The 26,696-nt window shown below is 37.6% G+C and overlaps 5 protein-coding genes across 6 annotated transcripts; 3 read left to right on the top strand and 2 right to left on the bottom strand.

The window, feature by feature from the left end:
- The first annotated feature begins 38 nt into the window (after window positions 1–38).
- On the top strand, window positions 39–6,087 carry LOC112178888 (maspardin). Its single transcript, XM_024317149.2, has 8 exons — window positions 39–272; window positions 632–757; window positions 1,629–1,727; window positions 2,445–2,587; window positions 3,547–3,655; window positions 4,540–4,647; window positions 5,307–5,447; window positions 5,570–6,087. Exons 1-8 carry the CDS (start codon window positions 201–203, stop codon window positions 6,005–6,007), a joined length of 1,236 nt encoding a protein of 411 aa, XP_024172917.1. The 5' UTR covers window positions 39–200; the 3' UTR covers window positions 6,008–6,087.
- Window positions 6,088–8,671: 2,584 nt separating this feature from the next.
- LOC112178890 (probable calcium-binding protein CML13) lies at window positions 8,672–9,432 on the bottom strand. Its single transcript, XM_024317153.2, has one exon. The coding sequence runs from the start codon at window positions 9,310–9,312 to the stop codon at window positions 8,869–8,871; it is 444 nt and encodes a 147-aa protein (XP_024172921.1). The 5' UTR covers window positions 9,313–9,432; the 3' UTR covers window positions 8,672–8,868.
- Window positions 9,433–15,469: 6,037 nt separating this feature from the next.
- LOC112178887 (probable LRR receptor-like serine/threonine-protein kinase At5g10290) lies at window positions 15,470–18,786 on the top strand. Its single transcript, XM_024317148.2, has 4 exons — window positions 15,470–16,140; window positions 16,501–16,761; window positions 16,864–17,757; window positions 17,969–18,786. Exons 1-4 carry the CDS (start codon window positions 15,708–15,710, stop codon window positions 18,445–18,447), a joined length of 2,067 nt encoding a protein of 688 aa, XP_024172916.1. The 5' UTR covers window positions 15,470–15,707; the 3' UTR covers window positions 18,448–18,786.
- Window positions 18,787–18,939: 153 nt separating this feature from the next.
- Window positions 18,940–22,240, bottom strand: LOC112178889 (putative transferase At4g12130, mitochondrial). 2 transcript variants are annotated; one of them, XM_024317152.2, is made up of 6 exons: window positions 22,001–22,240; window positions 20,932–21,436; window positions 20,207–20,460; window positions 20,003–20,101; window positions 19,559–19,717; window positions 18,940–19,474 (listed from the first exon to the last, which is right to left on the bottom strand). In XM_024317152.2, the coding sequence occupies exons 2-6, from the start codon at window positions 21,381–21,383 to the stop codon at window positions 19,236–19,238; spliced, it is 1,203 nt and encodes a 400-aa protein (XP_024172920.1). In that variant the 5' UTR covers window positions 21,384–21,436; window positions 22,001–22,240; the 3' UTR covers window positions 18,940–19,235. The 2 variants fall into 2 exon arrangements, with proteins under 2 accessions (XP_024172920.1, XP_024172918.1); XM_024317150.2 differs by having other exon boundaries at window positions 18,940–19,480; window positions 22,001–22,236.
- Window positions 22,241–24,638: 2,398 nt separating this feature from the next.
- LOC112180279 (ras-related protein RAB1BV) lies at window positions 24,639–25,136 on the top strand. Its single transcript, XM_024318809.2, has one exon. It carries the CDS (start codon window positions 24,639–24,641, stop codon window positions 25,134–25,136), a length of 498 nt encoding a protein of 165 aa, XP_024174577.1.
- The last annotated feature ends 1,560 nt before the right edge of the window (window positions 25,137–26,696 follow it).

Raw genomic sequence — 26,696 nt, 5'->3', positions numbered from 1 at the left:
CCTCCTACAGGTCAAATCCCCAAATTAAATTCTAAGAAATTCGAAACTACAACGAGGACGAGAGCAACCAAAGTACCAAACCAACCAACCAGACAGAGAGAGAGAGAGAGAGAGAGTCTGATCGATCGATCAGGATCGAATAATGGGTCTTGCTTTGTGATATGGGAGGCTTTGGGTTTGGGCTCACATAGATACTAGCAATGAAAGGCGTCTACTCGGCGCCCGGAGATTACATCTACTTCAAGTCCCAGGTCCCTCTTCACAAGATCCCAGTATGTTCTTCAAACCTCCACTTCTCGATCACCCTTTTCATTTTTCTCCGCATCTTTATGTAAAGGTTGACTTTTAGCTTCATTTTCATATTGGGTTTTGCTATTACTGTCTTAGTCCCACTTTCTGCAATCAAGTTTATGTTTTTCTTGTAATTGTCAGAACTATGTGACATGGGTTTGCGTCAAGTTTGTGTTAAGGTTTTAATTCTGTCGAATTGTGGGGTTTTGAAGTGGAAAGTTTTCTCCTTTTTTTTTTATTTTATCTGTAGAGCTTTTTGCTTATTGAATTATTGGTGTGTTCAATTTTGGTGGTGACTTGATGTGTTGGTTTTGTATTGAATTACTGTGTGTATCTGCAGATTGGCACAAAGCAGTGGCGATACTATGATTTTGGTCCGAAAGCAGTAACTCCGCTTATATGTCTTCCTGGAACAGCAGGGACAGCAGATGTCTGTTACAAGCAGATCATGGCATTGTCCATGAAGGTATACGTCGTCTATTATGATGTCTTCATTGTATCTGTCACATAAGTCTTTACAAAGCATATTTGACTTTGATTTTCTTTTCTTCATTAAAAGAGGCACTTAGATTTTCATTTTGTTCTCAAGTACTCATCGACCAGAATGCATGTTTCACACTTCATGTACGAGTTGTGTTTTGGGTTAAACGTTCAATCCGTGCATATATGGCACTAGAAGCATAATTTTTCCCAGGAGTCGCATCCACAAATGAATAGAAAGTAGAACAAACAGGCTCATATATATCTAGAGTTGTTTGGCAATCAATGTCTCAGCTGAGATATATCCACTATCAGATCATAACAGTAGTGTGGTTGAATATATCATTAACTGTCCCTAATCTACCGACCTATAATTTTTGTACGGTACTCTCTGATGATATGTTTTGCCTATACAGTATGTATTATTCGAATTTGTCTTGTTGGTTACTACGTACTTTGTTGCCTTCTATGGATGAAATTACTTCTGCTAGAACTCAGGCCTTGTTTTCGGTGTCTCTTCTATTCAGCTCGTGTGTTTGTTCTATTTTCCACCATATATTATAAAGTATGACTATTCTAGCTAGTTCCTTTTGTTTCCTTGTGTAGCTGAGTTCCTTGTACAACTAGAGTAGCTAGTTCCTTTTAATTTTGCTGTCTCACTATACTTTCTGTGTACTCTGCTTTTCCCCTTATAAGAACATTGATCTTTACCTGTAAAAACAAAAACTATCTGTATTTAATCCCCCTCCCCACTGCTTTGTCTATATGCATGGTGTAGCTAGTAAACATTCTCAAGCTCCATATAATGAATCTTTACATCTGTATAAACTTTTTATGTTTTGGGTCCAATTATGCAGGGTTACAGGGTCATTTCTGTTGATATTCCACGTGTATGGAATCATCAAGAATGGATTCAAGCATTTGAAAAGTTCTTGGATGCTATTGATGTTCATCATGTAAGCACTGTGTTTACTTTTAGCGCACTTAAATTCTGCCAAATTTTCCATCTCCTGTCAGTGTAATTTTGTCTGATATCACTGATATCTTCAATTTGGTTACACTAAGAAAATGTCTGACTTTCTTGATTCAAAAATAGCTTCCGCATCTTGTCAATAAGTACTTTTGGATTATATGAATGATTCCAGACTGATAAAGTACTAAGGAGATCTCTGATTGGTAGCTTGTGGAGGGTTGGTAGATTATGACTTTGGGTGTCAGCTAACAATGTCTTGGTTTCTAGGCCAAATAACATCATTCTTTAGTAAATATCATCCACTAACATTTTAAAGCTTAAACAAAATGATTTATCCAGATTAATGCATTACTTCAATTTATATAAGATGGGAAGCATGTTTGATAATACCATTGACTGTAATCAACTGATCTCGTAAAGTAGATCACTTGGATCACTAGAGAAATTTGTAAGATTGACCATTGAAAAAAAAAGTGATGCACTGTATATTGGATGCTTATCTAAATGGGTAAAATGTGATTGGGGAAAGTTAAAAGATGCTGTGCATGACAATGTAGTGTGTTTACTTGAAGAACTTTACTTTATGACAGTGCATATATTCTTGATACATTTCTTGAGCCAAGTGTGAAATTTGATGTGGCATTAGTTGATGTTAACTCAGCTTAGGTCGACTGATCAATCCTATTCCAACTTCTAACAGATACATCTCTATGGTACATCCCTTGGGGGCTTTTTGGCTCAACTTTTTGCTCAGCATCGTCCAAGACGGGTTCGATCGTTGATACTATCAAATACCTTTCTGGACACACGCGACTTCTCTGCAGCAATGCCATGGGCTCCCATGTGTGTATTTCATATTTGAACTTTTTACATTAATCAGTATAGGTGGAGATAAGTACTTTTGCTGTGTTCCAATACTGGAACGGTGGTAGGGCAATATACATCCTGATAACTTGTTAAGGCTATGAGGAATCCAAAAATTGCTATTAATTTGTAATTTTTTTTATCAGTGGTCACACAATAGGTTGAACGTTAAGCTTTATGTTTATGATTTAGTGTTCCATACTCCGGTTCTTTATTAGTCATCAGACCCTGGGATGACCTGGCAAGGGTGGTAGTGGTGCGCGAAGTGTGGTTTGGCATTTAGAAGTTCATTTTCTTGTTTTAAAGTGTTCATTTTCTAGTCATAATTCTTCAAAATTGAATACGAAATGATCCTGTGGTTTTAGATTTAAGGTTAGTTTTCTATTTTAGGAACAGTAAAAACTTTCCTAGCACTATCTTCTCTAGTTAGATTCATCAATTTCAATACAAAAGATTCCTTGATTATACAATTTGATTCTCTTCAAACAAATTTTTAATTTTATTTTACTAAATAAATTTGCGGTTTGCTTGTTAAATGTGTTGTTACTTGTTAGGCATGCCAATTCTCACATTCTTTCTGGATGTGCAAGCCATGATGACCTGGCTCTCTGTACCACTACCACTTGGATAATATGTATCTAGCAACTTACTGTGGACTTTATTTTTGTAGAAATGCAACCAGATTCTTTTCTTTTAGTGAAGAGGGTAGAGTGCGTTGGAGACTTGGGGGACCGGGAATTTCTGATCTTTTACCTTTTAACTTATCCCTGCTTTCATGGACTAATTTGCATTTCACCTTAAAAGGAAATTGATGGAAGGGATTGATTTGATTGAAACTATCTATATACCTACTCTAATGGATGGTTTTACTGAGTTTTGAATAAATCATACCGGGAAGCTTTATATAACTTGCCTGATTATAGTATTGTATTATGCAGTGTTAGTTGGACCCCCTCTTTTTTGCTGAAAAGATACGTCTTATCAGGAATTCATGATGGCCCCCACGAGCCATTTATTGCAGATTCAGTGGACTTTGTTGTTTCTCAGGTAGAGAGGCTTTCTCATCTTGTTCATTATGGCTGTCCATATTAGTCCTAAATGCAATCTGATCTGGATTCTTCTGTAAATTTCAGTTTTTCTCACAGTAGTTCTTTATAAAGATAGCTTTTCCTCTAGTGTCAGGCTGTCTGCTCAGCAATTCTCTTTGTTAACTTAGTTGGCCTTGATTCAATAGACAGAGAAAATGCTGAGATAACAATAGAACTGAACAATCTTGTGCTAGGCTTTGGATTTAAGCTCCACTTTGGTTTTTGATTAAATTCTTGACACTCTGTAGGCAGATTAGGTGGTTTTATTGCACCCAAATCACACTCAACTCCGTAAATAATTCAGAAACTTTCAGTTTGCCCTCATTAATTTTTAGTATTTTATTTGATCGAATTTTATATGAACATATATGAAAAGAAGCTAGAAAACTACACTGATGTTAGCTATGTCCCTGGTTTCTGTTAATTATTTTAAGTGTTGCTCTATATAATAATCAAATAAACCCTAAAATTGACATTATGAAATATGTTTGGTGAAAGTTAAAGTTGCAAAGACAATTTCACTACAAAATTTTGTTTGAAAAGGTATCTCAATATTCAGCATCCACCATTTGTCCTGCTTAATAGATGATAGCTCCTGATGAAAGCTTATAAATATCATAAAAAATGTATAATGAGTGTGATGATTTTTTAAAGTTTGATATCTTTAGTTTTGTGCTATGAAAGGTCTAATTTATGCATTTTCAAAAAATAAAAGAAGTTTTACATGTGATTATGTGGTTGAAAGTCAATATCGGGGATGTTATTCTAATTGCCCAAAGAAGATTATAGAAGCTGAAGTTTTGTTAAGCTGTTTAATTTATGACTAAACTAATTTTAAATCAGGTTGAAACACTCTCAAGGGAAGACCTGGCCTCCAGGTTGACTTTAACAGCTGATGCTGCACAAGTTGGACCTCTTTTGCTCACAGACTCATTCATCACTATAATGGATGTATGTTATCTGGATCTATGTTGCCACATATGAATGCATTTATGAATCTTGTTTCTAGAAAAAGTTATTGTTTACGTATTGTATCCCTTTGATTTTTAACTGATTCAAAATTTTGTTCTCTTTTTGCTACGATTCTAAAATTTTGTATAAATTCCTATTCTTTCCCCTCCTACTTTTTTAATTTTTTTACTTTTTTTGTATACTGGGAGTAGCCTAACAAATTCACCAGAAAACCTACTCCAGCCCTATTTACTTGTGATAGAAACTTTTTCATACCAAGTTGTTAGCAAGTTTGTCATGGTAAATACATATCTCAACATGCTGCTAAGCCTGCTCAGTTAAGTAGTTAGCATGGAAACAAATCATTAAATAAATGTTGCTACCATCTGTGCAACAATCTCGTTATATTTGATCTTTGGACTTCATCCTGATTATATGAACATAAAGAAACCAGCTGTGCATATCACGTTAGTGGTTAAATACGAATCTTTATGGCTGCAATTTCAGCTTTGCATGCATGTTTATATGCTGAATCCCTTCTGTGACTTTCTTGCATTAATGGTGTAACTATTAAATGGTTATCTTTTATCTAGCTTGCTTGACAAGTTTATAAGTTCAAGCTGACAGCTGAAACTTTTTGTTCCTTCCTATAAATGAAGACAAATGACTACAGTGCGATTCCTCAACAACTCAAAGATCAACTGAGTGAAAGGTACCCTGAAGCAAGGCGTGCACAATTAAAGACGGGGGGAGATTTTCCATTTCTTTCACGCCCAGATGAAGTCAACTTACATCTTCAGGTAAAGAATTTCCATGTTGTTTGTACAAGTCTCTTGCTTATATAAGTCTCGCTTTTTGTTGATTACTTTTAACTATTTATCAATATTACCCTAATTTATACTGATGTCTTTGACATGGACAGCTACACCTAAGACGAGTTGGTGTGGAAGCTCGACCTGACTTGGTTCCGGGCATCTCGAAGGGAGGTAGTGGTGGTGGGACCTCCAGTGAAGAGAATGAGAAAAAAGATAAGGACAAAAAAGATCCGGATGATCCATCCAAGGATGATCAGGGAAATTCAGAAAGTTCTAATGAAGAAAGTCAGATCCCACCACCCCCAGAAAGTTCAGAATCTCATAGCTTAGACGACCAGCTTGTCAACAATGCAAAGTTTTGCCCCTTGAGTAATGAAGACGTGGCCGTTTCCTTGCTTTCTGAATTCTTTAAGCAACAACACACTGTACCTCCTGAAATAGTTATGCGATTATGGGAAACGTTTGCAATTTATTTGCTTTCTTTATGTGTGGGATCGTTGTACATTAGTTTGAACTGTAATCAGAAGCTTAGACTAGTCTTGTAAATTGGAACATCTTGACATTGTTGCCGTTACTTGTTTGTGTAATTGTTCGAGATCAGTTTGGTCTCACTGATGTTGTCGCATTTCTTCTTTTACACAAGTATTTCTTTGAATGCTCCACTGCATATAAGATCCAGAAGCTATAATTTGCCGAGGAGCAGACCTTTGAGGACAAGTTCCAGCAAGGTGTCCAAATTGTTTACATATTTGACAAATTTTATCAGAACACACACTTGGAGAGTCACTAGATCTTGCTTGAGGAACTTGATTATTGTGCACAAATAGATCACTCCTCCCACCATCAGAATTGTACCTATTTCTCTGTCCATAGACACCATTATTCTTATCTTGACCACAATGATTTTGACATGAAAAAGTATCATGTGGTTCAATAAGTCCTACATCGTATTGGATACTACCATTAGGTTGAATGAATCCTGTGTTGACTTGTGACTGAACCAAACCATTATTATAAGGAGAATAACCAACATTTTGAGGTTGAACATTGAACATGTATGGTGAAGTAAGAAGCAATCTGCTGTCTCAAGGTCATCAACATAGGCAGAGTACAGAAGCATGGCTGATACCACCTCTGAGATTAAATGGTTGTCTCATCTACTGAGTAATCTGCATACAACTCTCTCTGATGTGCCTACTTTATACTGTGACAATATATCAGCTCTTGCACTAGCTACAAATCCAGTATATCACTCCAAGCTTAAGCATATTGAAGTGGACCTTCACTTTACAAGAAATCAAGTCAAAGCTGGATCACTCAAGCTTCAATTTGTCACTTCCAGAGAGCAACCTGCAGATTTGTTTACCAAGGGACTCTGTGCTCCTCAACACAACTAATTCTGCAGCAACTTGATGCTTCTATCCCCTCATCAAGTTGAGGGAGGGTGTTAGGATTGTGTTTTTTAGCTAATTGCTTTAGTTAATTTCTACTGCTTTGTAATAAGCAATTAGGGTAATTAGCTTATGTTAATTACGTTTAGCTGCATGCTTTAGTTCATTTCATCTTCTCTTGGTTCTTTAGTATGAGGGAAAATTTACAAATAAGTACCTTGGAGAGAAATGATCGTGGCACAAGATTCATACATGTCAAGCTATCTGTCGAATTAGGGGTAGCAAGAAAGGTGTAAATATATTGTTTATTTGCTTTCCCTCTACGAACTGAACTACAAATGAATGAGATATGCCTCCCAAGGCGATGAGTAGAACGCAAGTCTGTGCAGCCAGAGTTGTTTCCGTGGTTAACTGATAATTTCCAAACGGTGAGGCTTCATGGTCACTCCATTGCGGCTCTGGTTAATCTTTCGTTCTTTGTTTATTTGTTTCATGGAAGCAGAAAGTCTCTTCTTTATTTTCTCAACTTTTAAACTGGGTTTTGGGGCCAGAGCTACTTATTGCCCCATGCCTTTTGATGATTCACAGCCAGCACTCAACTCCTGGCATTTGAGCTGGGATGGTCTTAAAGCCTCTAATATTTGTGCATCGATGTTCAAACAGTATTCAACGTACTGCAGAGTTTCAAGATATGGATGAGACTTGCTGTCTGAGTGATGTATAAAGTTGAACCACATATGACCATATAAGGAAGCTCCATATACCTCATTCTCTTGTAGTTTTGTTCAGGGTTAGGGCAGCGTTTTGAAATGTAAAGCAATTCAACATGATTAGCAACAACAACCAAAATGAGGCAATTCTTTGAGATATGACTTTGACAGACTGACAATTTCTTCAGACTATAACTTCAAATGTACAACAGGGGCTTGATGCTCTCAGTATGTAAAGTGCAGTTAGCCTATTATCCGATTTCCAAGTTTGAATTCCCCCTCTAATCTCAAACAGTAGTGTACTCATATCACATCCCCCTCTTCAGTTCAAGTACACCATACCTAAAATTGACATTCAATGCATGCGGTATACAACATTTTACACCCTAGCACTTAATCGACACGTTAAGCTTCAAAATTTCAATTCAAGATCTTACAACCTCTGCCTAACACCTGACCTACCCATGACTCAACTCCAGGTCCTCTGGTGAACATAATCTTTTCCACTGTCAGTGTCCATAACAGGCAATAAACACTAGATTGAAGGCTTTTAGGGCCTGCAATTGGTTCACAAATGAGAAGAGCAGGAATCGGAAAGGAATTGAAGGCTGATTAACGGAAGTTGCAGACTGATTCTCCTCCCGTGTTTGGTGAGTGCAAACTTGGGAAAAAGAAACCTACTGCCACGAAAAGCAGATGCCCCAAAAAGAAGGAAATTGAAACCCCTCGGGGTTCGCTTTTCACTTCCATTGGGTAATTGAATCCTTTCCATTTTGCGAAATAAACAGGGACATGCATCAGTCTATCAACTACTAGATGGATGATCCAATATCCAAACCAATGCCATCTTCACAAGGAAAAACTTTATAGCATAGTGAACAATAACTCCAGAATAACCAAAGAACAAACATGCCTACTGAATCACACTAGTCCAGAAATGAAATCCTCGAAACCCAATATACTGTCTTATTCTTTCATCATTCTCTACCCTATAACACTCCACATGCATTAAATCAATCCAGCATTGCGAATCGCTACCATTTATGCCTAATGCAAACTACATGCATTACCAGTAAATGATCTGCAAATTTAACCAAAACACCAACAAGAACAAAAAGCAATCGACAATTATACTCCATCAAATCCAGATTAGATTCCATAAAGCCATCAATACACAATTCAATTCATCACAAACAAAAAAACCGAAAACAAACCCTAAACATTTCCACAACATTCAGAAACAAACGCACACATCACTTAGCAGAGAGAGACACTAAAACCAAGATTCGATTCGTGAAAAGATCCTCACTTGGCGACCATTCTGGCGATGAAGTCCTCGTATTTGATCTTGCCATCTTTGCCCACATCGACCTCCCGGATCCACTCGTCGAACTCCGACGGCTCCAATTTCTCGCCGATGCTGGTGAGGATGTGCCGGAGCTCCGAGACGGAGACGAAGCCGGTGGCGTCCTTGTCCAGGACCTTGAAGGCGTCGCGGAGCTGGCGATCGAAGGGCTCCGGCTTCATGTGCTTCCCCATCAGCTCCAGGAAGCGTTTGAAGTCGAAGGGGGCGGTCAGCTTCTCCTCGGCGACTATGGATTTGAGTTGGGCCTGGGTCGGGTTGCCGCCCAGGGACCGCATTAGGATCCCCAATTCCGACGGGGCGATCTTGCCGTCGTTGTCCGTGTCGAAGAGCGTGAAGGCCTCCTTCATCGAGTTGACTTGATCGTCGCTCAGATCCTTCCCCATTTTTCCAAGCTTTTCCGATTCGGGTTTTCGGGTTTTCGGGTTCGGGTCGTTTCTCTTTCTCCCTCCTCTCTCTGTTTCAGTCTCTCTCTCTCTCTCTCTCTGAAAATCAAATGAGAATGGCAGGAAGCCTCTTTTTGGGGATTTTGAACAGGGAACCGAAAATTATTGAGAGACCGCTTCCAACGGCGTCGTTTCGACCAGGACGGACCAATTACCATTACGTCGTTCACCGTTTTCCAACGATGAATTACTTTAACACCATCATGTTTTACCTTTTTTATTTATTTTTTATTATACCATCATATAAATGTGTGGAAAAGAAAACAAACAAAAATAACTATTAAATAAACTCGAGCACAGTTCCTTTCCTGTTTGATCAAAGTTGAACGCTAAATACTTGAGAGGGGGACAGATAACTCTGCACTGAAATCTTTTGAGTTATTTGTAGAGTGAAATCGCTCACCATTAACGTCATCACCATAATTCATCTCGCAATAAATATGTATGACTTGAATGTTAGCTGTCAACTTCTTAATATCTTAAACAGTTAATAGTATAATCAGTCAAGGATTATTTTCTTTTTGGCAAAGTTCTGGCAAGGAATTGAGCAAACAATGTTGATACTGTCAATCAATTATTTTGAACTCCTACCTACAAAAACTTGAGGAATATGGCCACATCTTACTGCAACTAACCCTTCAATCTTTAGTGGTTCATCATTAATAGTCAAAGTTTACTAATTTCATCTGAAATATTTGTTAAGTATGATTATTTTCATATTTCTCCTATGTCATCATGGTAATGAGAAAAAAAAAACACACACACACAAAAGGAAGCAAAAAATAAAAGTGTTACCAAATGAGTTTTCGAGACGGTGAAATTAGAGAATTTCTATTGGGACCTCTTAATCTACTCACTAGACCTTCCTCAATTTTAATTATTCAATGACAAATGTATCCTTATACAAAAAGGCTGTTAAAGACAACAAACTAAAAAAGAAAATATTTTTTTTCTCTGCAAAGATTTATAATAATGGAAACACATTTACAATACTTTAATTATTCATTTCCATTTTAGTTCTCATTTCATGTTTCTCATTTTCTTTGTTTATAAAGCTTTTAAAAAAGAAAAAAATCAAGAGAAAATGCATTCAAAATTACTTGGTGAATTATATAAAATAAAACTATGATACAAAGGTCTTTCTCTTGAGGATCATGAAACTAGGGATAGAGAGCCCTCAAGTAAACTAACCAAATAAGTTTGTGAAGCAGCATATAAGACAAAAATAAATAATAAAAGAACATAACGTGAACAAATTTAATATTGCAACCTATCTAAATTTCAAGATGCAACCATAAACCATAAAAACTAAGCTTTGAAAATCCATAATTAATCATGAAATAGTAGGCTGGAAAAACCCCTGATAAATTTATGTTAATTAGTTACACTATCTTTTTTTTGAATAATTATCTCTTTTTTTTTTTTGAACAATGTCAAGTTTATTTTGTAGTAAATAAATAATTATGGGAGCACTAACTCATCTTTAATGCTCCCAAAAATGTTCTTTTATGAGTAAAGTTAAGTTAGGTATTTGAAAGAGGTTTACTTAGCAAATTTTACTTTTTAAAAAGTAAATAGGAGATGTAAAGAGATGAGAGGTCAAATGAACAAATATAGAGGTCCTAATAAAAAAACTCGTGAAATTAAACTGGAAAACTTGCTTATAGGAGGAATAAATGATTAAACCTATTATAGCGACGAACTCTATATCGTATTTTGTTAAATAATACATGATAATTGTTACTCATATATCATTTGAATCACTATTTTTCTTTAAAGAGGGAGAGAAATGCTACTAGACTGTGTGTGGAAACAATTAACAGCATAAGATAACAAATAAGCATCATCCATGAGTTCTAAGATTGGAACTCACCTTTAAACTAGTGTTTTATGTTACGAGTTGTGGTGTAGCACACTCATCAAAAATTTGAATTTAGAATCTCCATCCCACTGCATCCTGAATTAATGAGTGATGAACCTTTGAAAATGAAATGAACCAATGCAGATGCTAACCAGCCCAATTTTTAGGCTCTGACTGAAGTTTAGGCCCAAAGTGCCCCAAGAGTTAGGTTTAAAGTTACAGAAGCATATTATTGCAACTTCTAACTGTTAATTTCCATCACATGCTTCACGCTTGGGTTAATGGGTTTTTCTTTTTGCACTATAGTGACTATTCATCTCCAAGTCTCCAACCAAGGAACAGTGAGAAATAGCTTTCATGCTTGGACCTTTTCCTCTATCTGCCTAAGCTAATCCTTAACCTATTAAATATAAGTGATGTGACGTATAAATGTATGATCTATCAATTCAATTCCAGAAAGAAGAAGATGAAAAAATGAACTTGCAAACTGTAAAATATAGATAGATCATCACACAACATTTGACTTGGTTAAAAATTAGATCCCAGTCATTCTCATAGAACTTGTTTTCTGATGTGGGCCCACTGCCCCATGATTTTCTATATCTCAATTGATCATATCGCAAATTGCGGACAAGTTTTGAGTATAAGGCAAAATTCAAAATGACATGCACTAATTTCTTTCCAACAACGGTCACTGGCTATCTGCCTCATATAATTTATAAGAGACAATTCTAAGTGGGTGTTAAAAGGTTAACGCACAATATTGAAAAGGAGGGTAACAAGAAAGATGAAAACTTCGGCACACATCGATCTCTCTAAAGGTCCAATAAGTACTTTAGCAACCTGTCTACTCGAGTACTGTCACTTTGGATCATTATTTTTTATTTTCTTACCAAGCATAAATGATTTATTCCTTCATTCTTTGTTCATCATTGAATAATTGAACATAATGGTCTACTTTAAACTTAAAATGCTACACCAAGATCGACCCTGATAGAAGGTTGTTACTTTTTTTTTTTTTTTTTTCATCCTTGAAAAGTGTCGAGATGGTAAGGTGTCAAGCAAATCTCTTGAGTGAGCTCGTGAATGTTGTGCAAGAGAAGTCTTGTATTCGATAGTCACTTATGATGGTGGTGAGGTATGCCCACGGTGTAAATAAAATACCTTCATGTCGAACTCACTTTGAGAAACACCTCTACAGCTTCTTGGGGATGTCATCCGCTCGTTTTTCTTTCATCGTTTTTTTTTTCCCTCACTTATTGGATACTGGAAGTGATGAGTAATATATATGTGTGGGGCTGTGGGCTAGCCAAGTCAAATCTTGACCGGGGAAAAATGACAATGCAAATGAGCATTTAAGAAAGAAGACTATACATTGAAGTCAGTCAATTCTGGGTGCGTGGTCACCGGAAAACTTTCAAGCATGCAGAAGGTATTGATTGAATGTTAGCGGACGGTACTATTTTCCCAGAACAAGCTCTGACGGGTCAAGTGGATTATATCAGGAAGCAACAGATAATTGAAGCAAAATATTCTACAAGCTAGCCATTGAAGTCCTAGATTTCTAAGACTTCATAGGAGGATTGGAGCCGTGATTATTGCACTGGTAATTTGTATATGAAGAAGGAAAGCAACCTGGAGTCCTGGACTAAAGAGTGATCCCATGCACTTCTCAACTTACATTACAAGACGTTCTAGAAAAATGAATGCTTTTATTTAGTCATACGCAAGTATATCTCACTTGTTGATTTCTACGAGTCAACTACATACTTCATCGGTTCATCCACACAAACACTTGCGGGATACAATATGATAGACTCTTAAGATAGACGAGTTAAACCCTCCGTACAGGTACTTACGCGCGTACAATACCCTTAATGGTGCTAGTCGATTTTAGTACAAAATACAATGACAATAATGACAACACAGCTAAACAATTTTTGATTTTATCGGTTTTTCTGGTATCCACAGCTCAATCATATGGTTTATTGGACCACCCTTGCAATGGGGGCAGCCGCGTGCAACAATGCCCTTATCTCTTCCATTTACTTAGCGAGCTAGGGATTCTGAATAGCTATATCTTCCTGCCTTTACATTGCTGGACATTGCATATCCACAAGTTCAGACATATTGCCTCTCCAACATTCCAACCTAAGCCATAATGTTTCTGCCTTCCTTCTCTTCCTGTTCACTGCCCCGAAAAACCAAACATTCAAACTCTGAATCCTATTCCTCTCTGTTTATCGGTTCAATGACGAGGTACTCTGAATGTAATGACACAACTTACTGATCCATATGTGGATGAAGATTCAGATATCATTGTCGGTTCTTTGTACTAACAAAGAACAAAAAGAACAGAATTCTTTTAGTTTATAATTTCTGTAGGTAGTTGGTATTTTTAAAATCAAGATTTTGATGTGATAAATTTCTATCTATGATTAAAGAGTAGAGGAAAAGGGAATCCAAGGTTTAGGAAAGTGTTTTATTTGTCCCCAACCGTAAAAAAACAAGTTATATAAAACGACATGAATTTGTTCATGGGTCCTAGAATACCTCCTTACTTACCTAGTTGTACTTGTATGATGCTGCATGAGAGCAAGTTTTTGGCTATATATTGACAGCATTATTATTTCATTTCAATTCAATCCCCACTTAATTTCTTCTTCATTTCGTTTTCCCCAATCTGGGTTTTGAATTCTTCATTCGAAACGTGTAGAAGGCACTGAGATAGAGATTAGTCTATTCCTACAAGGCTAAGGCCATGTGTAGAATCATGTTGTAGGATAGAGTTAGGTCTCGCCCTATTGACTTGTGAGGCAATTAGCACATTACTTTAAACTGGAAAAGAATATATGTAACTAGCTTTCTTATTTTAATTTCAAGTCGCCAAAAGAACAAAGAATAACGAAACCCTAAAATCCTAAATGATGAAGAAACAATGATTATTCTATGTTTGAAATCTGGGTTAACTTAAAATTAGTTCTCTGTTTGCATATAACCCGGGAAAGCACGAGTACATGCATTGTTAAATTTTTGTGACATATAATATTACGTTAGCATGATGATGGGGTCAGTGAGCGAGTCTAAAGTCCAAACACACTCAAGAAAGCAACTGCCTTATACTTTACTCATTACAGCCATGATCGCCACTTTTCAAGATTTACTGGCTCGTAGACGATTTGAAAAAGTTTGTTTAGTAAAGTACATGTTCAGGGAAGAGATCCACGGTTTAGTCTTATTTGTGATTATTAGACCATTTTTAGTACACTCTCTATTTTGGATTCTTAGTTATTTTGAAGAGTATGTTTAGCTTTCTATATATTTAAGTAGCTGCATCAGACTGATAGACTCCTAAGAACATCTTTAGCAATATTACTAGCTATTTTTAAGTCAAATTTTAGTTAAAGTAGTTAAAAAGTTATTTTGGCTAGCCATTATAGAAATATGTCTGCATCAGTGCTCTATATTATTTTTGAAATGAAGATTAAATAGTTTTACATAAAATGACTCAAAATGAATGTTTTAAATTATAGTGGTTCTTCATTATAACTTTTAGCTATCTCACTTCTAAATATAGAGAGCGAGATGAGACTATCTATAATTTAAAACATTCATTTCGAGTTATTTTATGTAATTTATAAATACATTTCAATTATTTAATCTTCATTTAAAAAATAATATAAATTCAAAACTAGCTAAAATAGAGAGCACTGATGCAGACATATTTCTAAAGTGGTTAGTCAAAATAACTTTTTAGATACTTTGGCTAATATTTGACTTTAAAATGGCTAGTATTGCTTCTTATAAGACATATCATATAAGATTTTCACATTTTGTTTTCAATATTTGAACTGTGCTTTAATGAGATGCCAACTACTTAACTAGATTTCAGAACCTTTTTTTGACTCTTGCATAAATTCTAAATCAATTAGGGTATAAAAGAGAAATCGGGAAAAGATAGCTAGCTAGAATTATTTGCTTAGAAATGCATGAATTTATTCCTTTATCACCTAAGAAAATAAAAGTTGCTTTTAATCGAAAGATAAAAAGAGAGGGAAATGAGGAAAAGAAATTACTGCATTCCTTTTTATAGCAGGAGGAGACAGTAATGGAGGTTTCACGGGACCAAAAACCAATCATGAACCTCTCTCCAAAAATCTACGATAGAAAATGCGCCAAAAGGTCGCGCCTACCATGGACAACTGTAATCCCAAATCCGATCCTCAAATGTGAACCTGTCAGCAACTCAAAAAGGTTCCAGTTATTGCACTCTCTGTATGAAAAATAGTCTTCCTCTTTTTTATCTAACATCGTCCTCTTGGCAATAAGTTGCTGACAGAGAAATATACTACCTGACAAAAAAGAAACCCAAAGCTTTTGGCTTTCACCGACTTATGAGTTTCTCACTCTGAGCATTGAGCACTACTAAGCAAGAATCTCAAAGAAAGTCCAAGTCTTTCAGCCGAAACCGCAAATGGGTTCGATTCGTTTTCTCATTTCTCTGTTTCTTGCGCTCGGGGTTTTTACCCCTCCACCGCGAGTTTGTGGAAATGCAGAGCTCGGAGCACTGCTGCAGCTGAAGGCCTCTCTTGACCCAGAAGGCAAGTACTTGAGTTCATGGACTGAACATGGTGATCCGTGTAGTGGAACATTTGAAGGTGTGGCGTGTAATGAGAAGAGCAAAGTGGCTAATGTTTCTTTGCAGGGGAAGGGTCTTTCGGGTCGGCTTTCGCCGGCGGTGGCCGAGCTCCGGTGCTTGTCCGGTCTGTACTTGCATTATAATAACTTGGCAGGGGAGATTCCGAAGGAGATTGGAGCTCTAACTGGGCTTACTGATCTGTATCTCAATGTGAATAATCTCTCTGGGGGTATACCCCAAGAGATTGGGAAAATGGCTAGTCTTCAAGGTTGGTCGTTACTCTGTTTGCACTTATTGTTTTAAGCTTTTAGTGGTGAAAAGCTTTGATCTTTCCCAAAGAGAATACAGTAATTAGCATAGTTGGGTTGTTTTTTAAATGTATTTTCTCCTTTAGACCAGAAGTTAAGAAAAAGAAAATTTGCTATGTATTTCTAAGGCTCTAAGCTCAATTTGCTTAATATTTGAATTCTTCTCTGTTTTCACTTTGTGTTGTATGATTTGTATCTAGTTATGAGTCATTCAATATATGCATGTTCTTGGATTTACAATATTCAATTGTTAATTTAGATCTACGTTCTTATTGGTTTAGCGACCTATATATAATGAATTTGTCTCTTGATCTTTGCAGTTTTACAGCTATGTTGTAACCAGCTGAATGGGAGCATACCTACACAGATGGGGTCCTTGAAGAGGTTAAGTGTTCTTGCTTTGCAGTATAACAGAATATATGGTCAGATTCCTGCAAGCTTGGGGGACTTAGGGTTGCTCAAAAGGCTTGATCTGGGCTTCAATAATTTCTCTGGTACAATTCCTGCAAAGCTAGCTAGTATACCATCTTTGGAACTCTTAGATATCCGAAATAATTCTCTTTCTGGAGTGGTCTCTCCTGGTAAGACTGCATTCCATCCTCACTCAATTTCATCTTCAGTTTTGCTTTTTTCTTGACATGAGTCTGTTTTTCTGATCGAATTTTTGATTGTTTCCAATAAAGCTTTCAAGAGATTAAATGAAGGATTTGAGTCTGCAAACAACCCAGAACTATGCGGAGTTGGATTTTCTACACTGAGAAATTGCACATCTTTTGACACGGACAGAGTGGATGTCGATGGACTACCAGTTGGACCAAACTTAAATGGAACAGTGGGTACTGCTCCTCCAAAAGCCAACCCTGAGTCGGTAGATGTCAACACCCATTGCAACCAAAACAATTGCAAAAAGTCGACCAGATTTCCGCAAGCTGCTGTAATTGCAGGAGTTATTGCACTCATTGTCACATTGGCTGGGGGTGTATTTCTGGCTCTTGTGCGGAACAGACGAAAGAAACAAAAGATTGGGAATACTAGTGATCCTTCTGATGGCCAGCTTAGCACTGATCAGGCCAAGGAGTTCTACAGGAGAAGTCCCTCTCCACTAGTGAGTCTTGAGTACTCTAATGCATGGGATCCCTTGGCCGATGGGCAAAATGGCCTTGGTTTCTCTTTCTCCCAGGAGTATCTCAAAAGCTATTGGTTCAACATGGAAGATGTGGAGTCTGCAACACAGTACTTCTCCGAGGTGAACTTGTTAGGGAAGAGCAAATTCTCTTCTGTCTACAAAGGAGTTCTGAGAGATGGTTCTCTTGTAGCTGTTAAGAGCATTAATGTGACCAGCTGCAAGTCTGAGGAAGCTGAATTTGTGAAGGGACTGCACTTAGTATTTTCGCTAACTCATGAAAACCTTGTCAAGTTGAAAGGTTTCTGCTGCTCTAGGGGCAGAGGTGAATGCTTCCTTATCTATGATTTTGCTCCTAATGGAAACCTCTCTCAATATCTCGATGTAATCGATGGAAAGAACCAAGTCCTTGACTGGTCCAAGAGAGTTTCTATCTTAAAGGGCATTGCAAAAGGTGAGTCATGTATCCCTGGAATTTTGTATATATTATTTTATTTACAATGTTATTATGCTTGTTCTTTATATTTTCATGATCGGTACTTCATTCATTGTTCTCTCTCTGAAAACCTTGAAAACTGAGTTCCATGTGAGTCCAGGGAATAGAATGACCTGCCAGTTTTACTCATTCAGTGTGTTTATTGTGGTATTGGTTCTTTTGCAACCAGGTATTGGATACTTGCACGGCAGTGAAGAAAACAAACCGGCCATGATTCATCAAAACATCTCTGTTGAAAAGGTTCTCCTTGATCAGCAATTTAAGCCATTGATTTCAGACTCTGGCCTTCCTAAGCTGCTAGCTGATGACATTGTCTTCTCCACTCTGAAGACAAGTGCTGCAATGGGATACCTAGCTCCTGAATATATCACCACTGGTCGTTTCACTGAGAAAAGTGATGTATATGCATTTGGAGTCATTGTCCTCCAAGTTATATCAGGCAATCTACAACTCAACACTTCAATGCGACTGGCTGCAGAATCATGCAGATATGAAGAATTTGTTGACACCAATCTAAAAGGGCAATTCTCAGAACCTGAAGCAGCTGCACTGGGAAAACTCGGACTAGTGTGCACTCATGAGCATCCTGACCAAAGGCCAACAATGAAGACAGTGATCCAGGAGCTGAGCAACCTTACAGCGAGTTAGTGATATCCTACTTGTATTATCCACACAATGCAGGTATTGACCACCAAACTTCGGCCTCAATAGTGTCACCATCAGTGGAGAATAGAGCTCAGTAAGCAGGTTGAACAATATACAGGCTTCATCGAAACCAGAGGCGGTGGAAAGCAGATATTGGGAAACAGAACTTCCTTGAAGTCACTGTAATATGTTCAAAGCATAGAAAAGAAGTTGGCTGCTAGTTACTCGTGTAAAACGCCTATAACATGGTTTCTCATTCATTTTAGGATGGTGCTGATTGCCTAATATGTATGCATCACTGTGCTTAAATAATTACTAATAAAATCGTGATCTTGCTAGCTACGGAGAAAATTTTCCTAGTTATGTGGGATAATTTTTCATGCTTTTGTTAAGGTAGTGGCTTAGTTTGATCAGAATGTACAGATGCCACTTTATTTGACGTCGCCTGAATTCAAAAAGCTTTAGTGAACAAGGAACTGCCATATGAAGTATACATACAAAACTGAGAATCGGGGTTTTCAAACTAGCATTTTATCCCAAACTACTAACAGCACTAATCATTAACAACCTCGTGTAGTCAACAAATGAGTTGAAATCAACTGACTAGTGGCATATCGACGGTGAAACTTCATTGTTGTAAGCTCTAAAGATGAGTAAGCTTAAATATACAACCTCATCTTTCTTGAAACAGGACAACATGTCCCTTATTTACTTTCAACAAAATCAATGAAGGTATTAAAACCACAACAACGACTTGCGGGATCAAGGAAGTCCATACAAAGAGACTAATTTTAAGCAGCTGCACTTTGACGCTGATGTTCTTGCAACCATTCAGTCGGCCACCAATCGGGTCTAATAGGCTCGACCTTCACATCGTCCTGGCCTCGTATGGTTAACGTACTTGATCCTTTAAAAGCTTCATCCAAACGCAAGACACCAAGTCCACGACATCCAAGTTGAGTTGTGACAGTACCAATTTTCTTGTGAGAAACACTATCAATCACTTCAGAGCCAGGGGCAACCTTCTGCTCTGCTTCTGAAGAACATATACAGGTAAGGGCTGGGATATTCGGACAAAATAAAAATTTGAAATTTTTACAGTAAGTTTGATTACCTTCTCCGCTATCCTTGAGAAATTTTAGAGGAAGCAGGCGTTTGCGAATGACCCCTCTGTGGTGTGTTCGAGCAACAAGCTCTTGGCCCACATAACACCCTTTGTCAAAGCTAATTGCATTTAGAGCCACCAGGTTATATTCTAGAGGAATTGCCTCACCTAATCATGATGATAACAAATTCAGACTGGATATCAAACAGAAGTAGAAGCAGAAACTGGTAACAAGCAAACATATCGATATGTAGTTGAGACAAACTTAGCTAGACAATTTCAAACACAGTAGAATAATCCCAGGTACAGTATGTCAAGGAGACACAGAACATGGACCAAACAGTTAGCAATCAAATTGAGAATGATAGTATATTTGCATTTCACACAATAAGTTAGAGATCTTGCAGTTATTGGAAAATCAAGAATGTCCTCAACAGAAAGTAAAAAATGTACCTTTAGAGATCTCGGTTGATCCTTCTGCAACACCATTTTCTATTCTCCATAGAAGGTAGTTTTGTTCATCTGTTTCTTTGTCAGCTTCAACCAAAGGTGCTATAATGAAAGGGAAAAAGAGTAGCTTAGCCAACAAGCAAGCTTGTGATGCTATAAAGCTTAAACACATCAACTCTACAAAGCATCAAGGGTTACAAAGCTCACGTGTTGTATTAGACGGGAAGATCCCCCTGAAACCAAGGCAATCCAATCTCGGATCCTTAAACCACTGCCATCCACAAGGCTCTCCACGTGAAGTTGACATGCCTAAGCGATCAACACCAGCACCCCAGCCAACACTAGCAGCTTCTGGTTCTTCTACAGAGGAGTCCTTCTTAGATAGCTTTCCCCCGTAACGCTGCCAGCAATGTAACTCGTCTGCGACATTCTCAATGTCAACCTTAGCCCTCAAACGGTATCTGCAAACGATAGGGAAGCATGTGAGGCTCATAAATCAGAAGCATCAAACGAATGTGAATTGGCTTGGATCATATTTCTAAAGTATTTAAGCTAGAGTACTAAGCGTAGGGCATGACTTAATCAGTACTAAAAGTAATCATTATTTAGCTCTAAGCTATATTGGCTGAGGCGAAATTCAATAAAACTTAACAATGAAGAGATTAGACTGATGACAAACCCTCTTAACAGACTTTTTTTGTTACAGTATAACAAATCAAGTTTTGCAGAAACACAAATGACCTCTGAATAGCCATTCCAATTTATCATGCATACGATATATATATATATATATATATATATATATATATATATATGCAACCACATTCTAATCAAAACTAACTTAAAAATGAAAACCACAAAGCATGTAAAAAAACCTGAATAAAAGTAGTATAATTAAGTGAAGCACAGCTGTAGAGTGAACACAAACTCACTTCTTTAAGGTGCTCAAGAGTTCGTCCAAGACTGAAGCATCTACATCAGCAAAGACCTCCAACGGCTCATCTGGGTCTGCCCCAGGTCCTGACCCAGCCCAATTAAGCTTGGCATCTGGCCTAGGCAGGCCATACAAGACGAAATCATATAAGAATCTTCCCTGAGGTGTTAATAGCGCGGCATACATAGGGGGTATGGACTCCGAGGATAAATTGGGTGTGACCAATGTTGAGGTCTTCTCACTCAAGGGTTTACCAAACCTCCTTACATCATTTGTCAACAACCCCTGAAGGAACTTAACTGTATCTGGACCTCGGAATTGAACCACTGCCCGGGACTTGAGGATTGAAGCAAGCGGCCCGACATTCTCCAGCTGCGTCTTATCGTGGAAGGCTCTGTAACCATAGGAAATGGATTTGGGAAACCGTAGTGGAAGTTTCAGACGCTGCATCCTCAGGGGCAACCAAGATCAGATGGAATGTATGTCTAAGCTAACTATTTTCCCTAGTAAACAAAAAAAAAAAAAGATTATTGCAGTTTTGGCAGCGTTTCTTTGAACTATACAATGTCATACAGAGAAACGAATACACTAAGTACATAAAAAACAATAATGATTCAGTAAGCTCAAGTTTCCTACTTATGCAAACATGTTTTTGGGGCTGGAATCCATACAACATGGGGACACAGAACTAAAACCTCGGGAGTAGATGTTACACATTCTACTCAGTTTAAAAGATATACAAACTTATAGACATTAATCTTTAAACCCCAGCAATCCCCTCTTTGTTTTTATTAACCAGCACCATAATTCCAGTGGTGAAGAAACTTACTATGAATTTGCATGAAGGAAAATCTGAATGCGAATAGAAAAATAGATGAAACCTGATTAACAAACATACGCATTGAAACTAGACTAATGTTACTACTAGCAGTCTAAGCTAAAACCAAACTTAAAACCCCAGGAACTGAACCAAGATCCGACATAGAACTAACCAGCAAATAAAATGAACCCAGAAATGAAACACCCAATTTGAAGCAATCAGCAAAGAAAAGAGAAAAAGAACTTACAAGGCGTGAGACTGAGGGAAGAGGGAGAAAGCTTCAATGGCGAAGAAGAAGGGGTGGTCACAGGTGGACTATGGAGGTTTTGCCGCGTGTAGTTAAAAGGCGGTGGTGGGTGTTCGATGGGAGTCGTGGGTGAATGGAACCAGGTGATTAGAGACACAGAGGGAAAGAGTTTTTGCTTGGATCAAAATGGGTTTCTTTGTCCCATCCTTGCAGACGTTGTAGACCTTTCTCGTTTTTGGGCTAGTTAGACGTTGTGGACTTCGAACCTCAAAAAGCCTTGAGGCATACAAAATTTAACTCCATAACTTAAATAATGATTTTTAAGCACTTATCGAACTCAAGAAATGCAAAATTTTTTTATCAATTTTTAAAATAAAAATTTGTTTGAAACTTTGGTGTTCCGTTAATTAAAGCACATTGTAGAAAATCATGCTTTACGAATCGTGAAGTTATATATGTTACAAGTGAATTTTAAGAAAAAATAGTGTTAACAAGGTTTAACATGTTTCAGCATGACACTTCCCAACGTGCAAAACCATGCCAAGCTCATTTTTATGCAATTGTCTTTGCATTCCACGGGTTTCCCCATGACACTTCCCAAAGTGCAAAACCATGCCAAGCTCATTTTTATTCAAATTGTGTTTCAATTGACAGAATATTGAAATTTCTAACTGATTTGGTGTTAATCAATGTCTTTTTGAAGTTTGAAATTTTTTTGTTGTCATTGTAATTAATATTAAGTATTGAATTAACATTAGTCTGTCATGAACTCATGATTATAGAGGAAGACTCCATTTTTGAACTCAATATATATAGCAGCTTCACAATTGTGCTGGGCCATTAGAAAGTCTTCCACAGGTAACCTAACACACAACGACATTGCGGCAAAGAACTCCCTTTAACACTATGAAAGTATGAAGACACGCCCAAAAATCAATTGTGTGCCAAATGAACCAACTTTCATAGACAAACTCACCATCATTAAAATAGCCGTTAAATCTCCAGCTAAAAAAGCACACCGGGACCTTGTTAGGCATCCAAGTGCAGTGCATATAGTAAAATTCCACAAAAGGCACTTGACAATGTGATATAAACATGGTTTAATTTACTACTTTACTGTGGTAAATATTCAAGAAAGAAAACCACTCAACATGCAAAGTAAAAAGGCCAGGAGGTACTGAAGAGTGGAGTAAATGCCCGTGAGATGATTGGATAGGTGATGAATTAACAACGATTAATGAGGAAGAGGAACTCATTGATATCTGGCCGGAGTAAAATGAATCAATTTATGCAATCAATTCTAATGACAAGTGCAGTGGAGGAATAAGAAGAAATCATATTAATTTGAGTGGAGCAATTGATCACAAAGAAGTAGTGGAGTGTCGGAGTGACATGGTGGGTTTAATTTGTCTGGTATTGTGACTTGGTGGTGACAAAACAGAATTCCTCTTTAGGTTAAAGGAAAGTAGGAAACAAACTTCCCACCTTGTAACCACAAAACAAGTACTCCAGTGTTCTAATTAGGTCCTGAACTGCTTCCTTCTTGACTTTGGTGAGAGCAATTACCAAATCGATCAAATCACCACAAACTTCTCGAAATCATTACCAGGTGCAGCTCAGAGATCAACCACAAATTAGCAGGTGGTACTAGAAGATTCATCACTATCAGATGGAAGATGTTGGCATTACAGTGTTGCAGCTGGCCAAAACAACATGAAGGTGTCCTCAACTCTCATCCCTGAATTTGTCAATCACCTAGTAGAAGTCCGACCTCCAATTCCGTTGTTTGGAAATGACGAAACCACAATGAGCATAACTGCGCCTGCAACCGCAATGATGGAACCATCTTCTGTATTTCGAAAATATCATTCAAGGCGCCAAACAGCAGCTGTCCACCGCCACCCTCGGAATACCACCAATCCTCCACCGATCCAAATGAACAAGGGTATGAATGTATGATCATATGATCGATCGAGGTTCAAAATTGAGAACTCGTGGTGTATCATCTGCAAATCTAAATGAAACAAAGGAGACAAGTGTCGTCGGCAACCAGCTTGCGCATTCCACAAACCAGCATCTGTAACCGCCAAGACATGTCGAGATCAGAACACCGTCTTGTCTGCAAACCAACAGCAACACGAAATGGAGGCTCCCAAGTAGAAAAAACTAAAATGAAAACCCTAATTAAGCCAGTAACAATTAGGAAAGGAAAGATCATTAATTTTTCTATCATCCTTAGAATTCAGATGCTTAGCCTAAGAGGACTCTCCTAGCCTGCCAGCTTTGTCAAAGACGAGATGACCGGTGGAAGAGTTCCGAACAAGCAAGGAGAACCGATTACAAGCATAAGATTTTTTATTTTTATTTTGGCAAGAATAAGTTTCTTTTCTTTATTGTTCTGTTATTAAGGTTTATTTTTCCATGTGAGAGTAGGATTTAGAATAGGTTTCAGAAATGGGTTAGCTTCCTTTTCCAAGTCTACTTATGATTATGTGAACGCTTAAATAAGGGCACCCTTTGGATTCTATTTTCAGTCCAAATTTACTCATATTCTTTGCTATAGTTGTTTTACTCCATAAAACGCTCTTCCGAGGTAATTACCTTTACAAGTAGTCATCTTCTTTCTCTTTCAATATTAATGGCAGCACCGCCTTATGATCACTTCAAGAAGCTCCTCGTCCTCGGCGATAGTGGCGTTGGGAAGACCAGTCTACTTCTTCGATTCTCGGATATACCTATAGGGACAGACCTTAGTGTGAAGACCATCGAGATGGACAACGAATGGGTCAAACTGCAAATCTGTGACACAAACAGTCAGGAACGATTATTCAAAAAAATCACAAGAGCTTGCTACGAGGCAGCTGATGGTATTTTGTTGGTGTATGATGTTACGAATGAGTCATCATTTCTGCACGTTAGAGACTGGATTCGGAAAAACATACATTCTTCTTCTAACAATGTGAAGAAGGTACTGGTGGGGAACAAGGCGGACATGGATGATGAGAGCAAAAGGGCTGTATCAAGAGCTAGAGGTCAAACTCTTGCGGATGTGTGCGACATCATGTTCTTGGAAACCAGTGCAAAGACGAACAAGAATGTTGAAGACGTTTTCTTTGCATTAGCCTCGTGCACTTAAGATTAGACAAAGGTCATCTTGCTGAGTTGCTTTGGTTATCTCTTCTCGAACAATTTGTTTGTTTTTTCTTTTTCCTTTTCCTTTTTTCAAACAATTCGTTGTCATCAATTAATGGCATTTATTAGTTTATTTTTTTTTATTTTTTTTTATCAAAAGAATTCATTAATCAAAAAACAAATTACATCAAGGAGTATATAGTGGCCTCATTAAACCCACCACAAACCGATTGAGAAGAGTACCACACTCTAACTAAATCTCAAGTACTAGACTTCATCAACTAGGATTGGTAAGAGCCACTCCGGAGCCATTTGTCACCAATATGTAGGAAAAGGAATGGAAAGAGCTGCCCTTGCTACACTATGGGCAGCTTTATTACACTTTCTAGGGATATAACCCCAACTACAAGACTGAAACAAACTCAAAAGTACCTTAGCTTCATCAAATGGAGCTCCATCTGGACTGAGGTCTTCAAGGTTGGAATTTAATGCCACAAACACATTATGTGCATCTCCTTCGATCTCCAAATTAGTGAAGCAATTGAAGAAAAAAAAATCCTAAATGCTGTTTATACAATGATAATTATTCATACCTTAATTACATAATGCTGTTGATTTTGCTTCTCTTATATGGAATTCAAGACCAAGAAAGAAGGCTTTAAAGGCTAAATTTAAAGTAATTGTGATTTGTGAAAAAGAGAGTGAAAGAAATACCCTAAAGTAATTTCTTGTTAAGTGCATAACAGATATGCAAGTTAAATATGCATGGGAATTTTATCTAATTAATATACGTAATATACTGAGGAATGAGTTGCAGAGGCCCTGCTATGTTTTACTGTAAGTATATTTGTCTCGAAATAGATGAAGTGCTGCATTGTAACGTCCCGTACCTCAATTTACCATTTTACTAGTCATTTGGACGGTAAATGACGATTACTTTCACTTTTTACTTTGTTGAATACTTTTAGTGGCCCTAAAAGTTGACTTTTTGTTCGGGTCAAAATTTGAGAAAATTTTCTTCACAAAAGTTGTAGAGGACATTAAACCGAGTCTGCACATATGTGGTACGCTTAAATCGGAGTTCGTATGCAAAATTTATGGTTCAAATACAAAAATTACTATTTATAGTAACTTGCTATATATAGAGAAAGTACTGTGGTAAGTTTCCATATTTTTCTAGAAACTTACCGAGCTCTCCTTTCTCCTCTCCATTCCCCTTCACGTTTTTTTTTCTGGGGTCTCCTTTGTCCGGCCATATCTTCCTCCACAGGCCTCCAATCGACTTGATTCCAAAAAGCAATTTTTCTCACCTTGACGTCGTCTATAAATTCTCAGAAGACATCGGGGTGAAAATTGAACTGTGGAGGGCGCTGTAAGGCTGAGAAGCTGCACAGCTCGAGCTGGAAATCACCTCCCTTCACCGGCTGATATCTTCCAATTCCGGCCACCTCCAGCAATAAACCTTAGTCCATTGGAAGCGCCTTGGGACGTAGATGATGCTCCCCGAAGCTTTTGCGGAGATTTGAAGCGTGGAGGAAGAATCGACGGTTTGAAGTTGGAGGTT

This window comes from Rosa chinensis, chromosome 7, assembly GCF_002994745.2.
Source record: "Rosa chinensis cultivar Old Blush chromosome 7, RchiOBHm-V2, whole genome shotgun sequence".
Taxonomy (NCBI): domain Eukaryota; kingdom Viridiplantae; phylum Streptophyta; class Magnoliopsida; order Rosales; family Rosaceae; genus Rosa; species Rosa chinensis.
This window is presented reverse-complemented; position numbering and strand designations above follow the sequence as displayed.

Bases quoted from the DNA above. Each gene is read 5' to 3' on its own strand.
- LOC112178890 (XM_024317153.2), bottom strand. From the start codon at position 9,312: ATGGGGAAGGATCTGAGCGACGATCAAGTCAACTCGATGAAGGAGGCC.
- LOC112180279 (XM_024318809.2), top strand. From the start codon at position 24,639: ATGGCAGCACCGCCTTATGATCACTTCAAGAAGCTCCTCGTCCTCGGC.
- LOC112178887 (XM_024317148.2), top strand. From the start codon at position 15,708: ATGGGTTCGATTCGTTTTCTCATTTCTCTGTTTCTTGCGCTCGGGGTT. The intron at 16,141-16,500 runs GTTGGTCGTTAC...TGATCTTTGCAG, and splicing joins GAAAATGGCTAGTCTTCAAG to TTTTACAGCTATGTTGTAAC. The intron at 16,762-16,863 runs GTAAGACTGCAT...TTTCCAATAAAG, and splicing joins TTCTGGAGTGGTCTCTCCTG to CTTTCAAGAGATTAAATGAA.
- LOC112178888 (XM_024317149.2), top strand. From the start codon at position 201: ATGAAAGGCGTCTACTCGGCGCCCGGAGATTACATCTACTTCAAGTCC. The intron at 2,588-3,546 runs GTGTGTATTTCA...TGTATTATGCAG, and splicing joins GCAATGCCATGGGCTCCCAT to TGTTAGTTGGACCCCCTCTT. The intron at 3,656-4,539 runs GTAGAGAGGCTT...ATTTTAAATCAG, and splicing joins TGGACTTTGTTGTTTCTCAG to GTTGAAACACTCTCAAGGGA.
- LOC112178889 (XM_024317150.2), bottom strand. From the start codon at position 21,383: ATGCAGCGTCTGAAACTTCCACTACGGTTTCCCAAATCCATTTCCTAT. The intron at 20,461-20,931 runs GTGAGTTTGTGT...TATCGTTTGCAG, and splicing joins CTCTTGAGCACCTTAAAGAA to ATACCGTTTGAGGGCTAAGG. The intron at 19,481-19,558 runs GTAATCAAACTT...TATGTTCTTCAG, and splicing joins TCTCAAGGATAGCGGAGAAG to AAGCAGAGCAGAAGGTTGCC.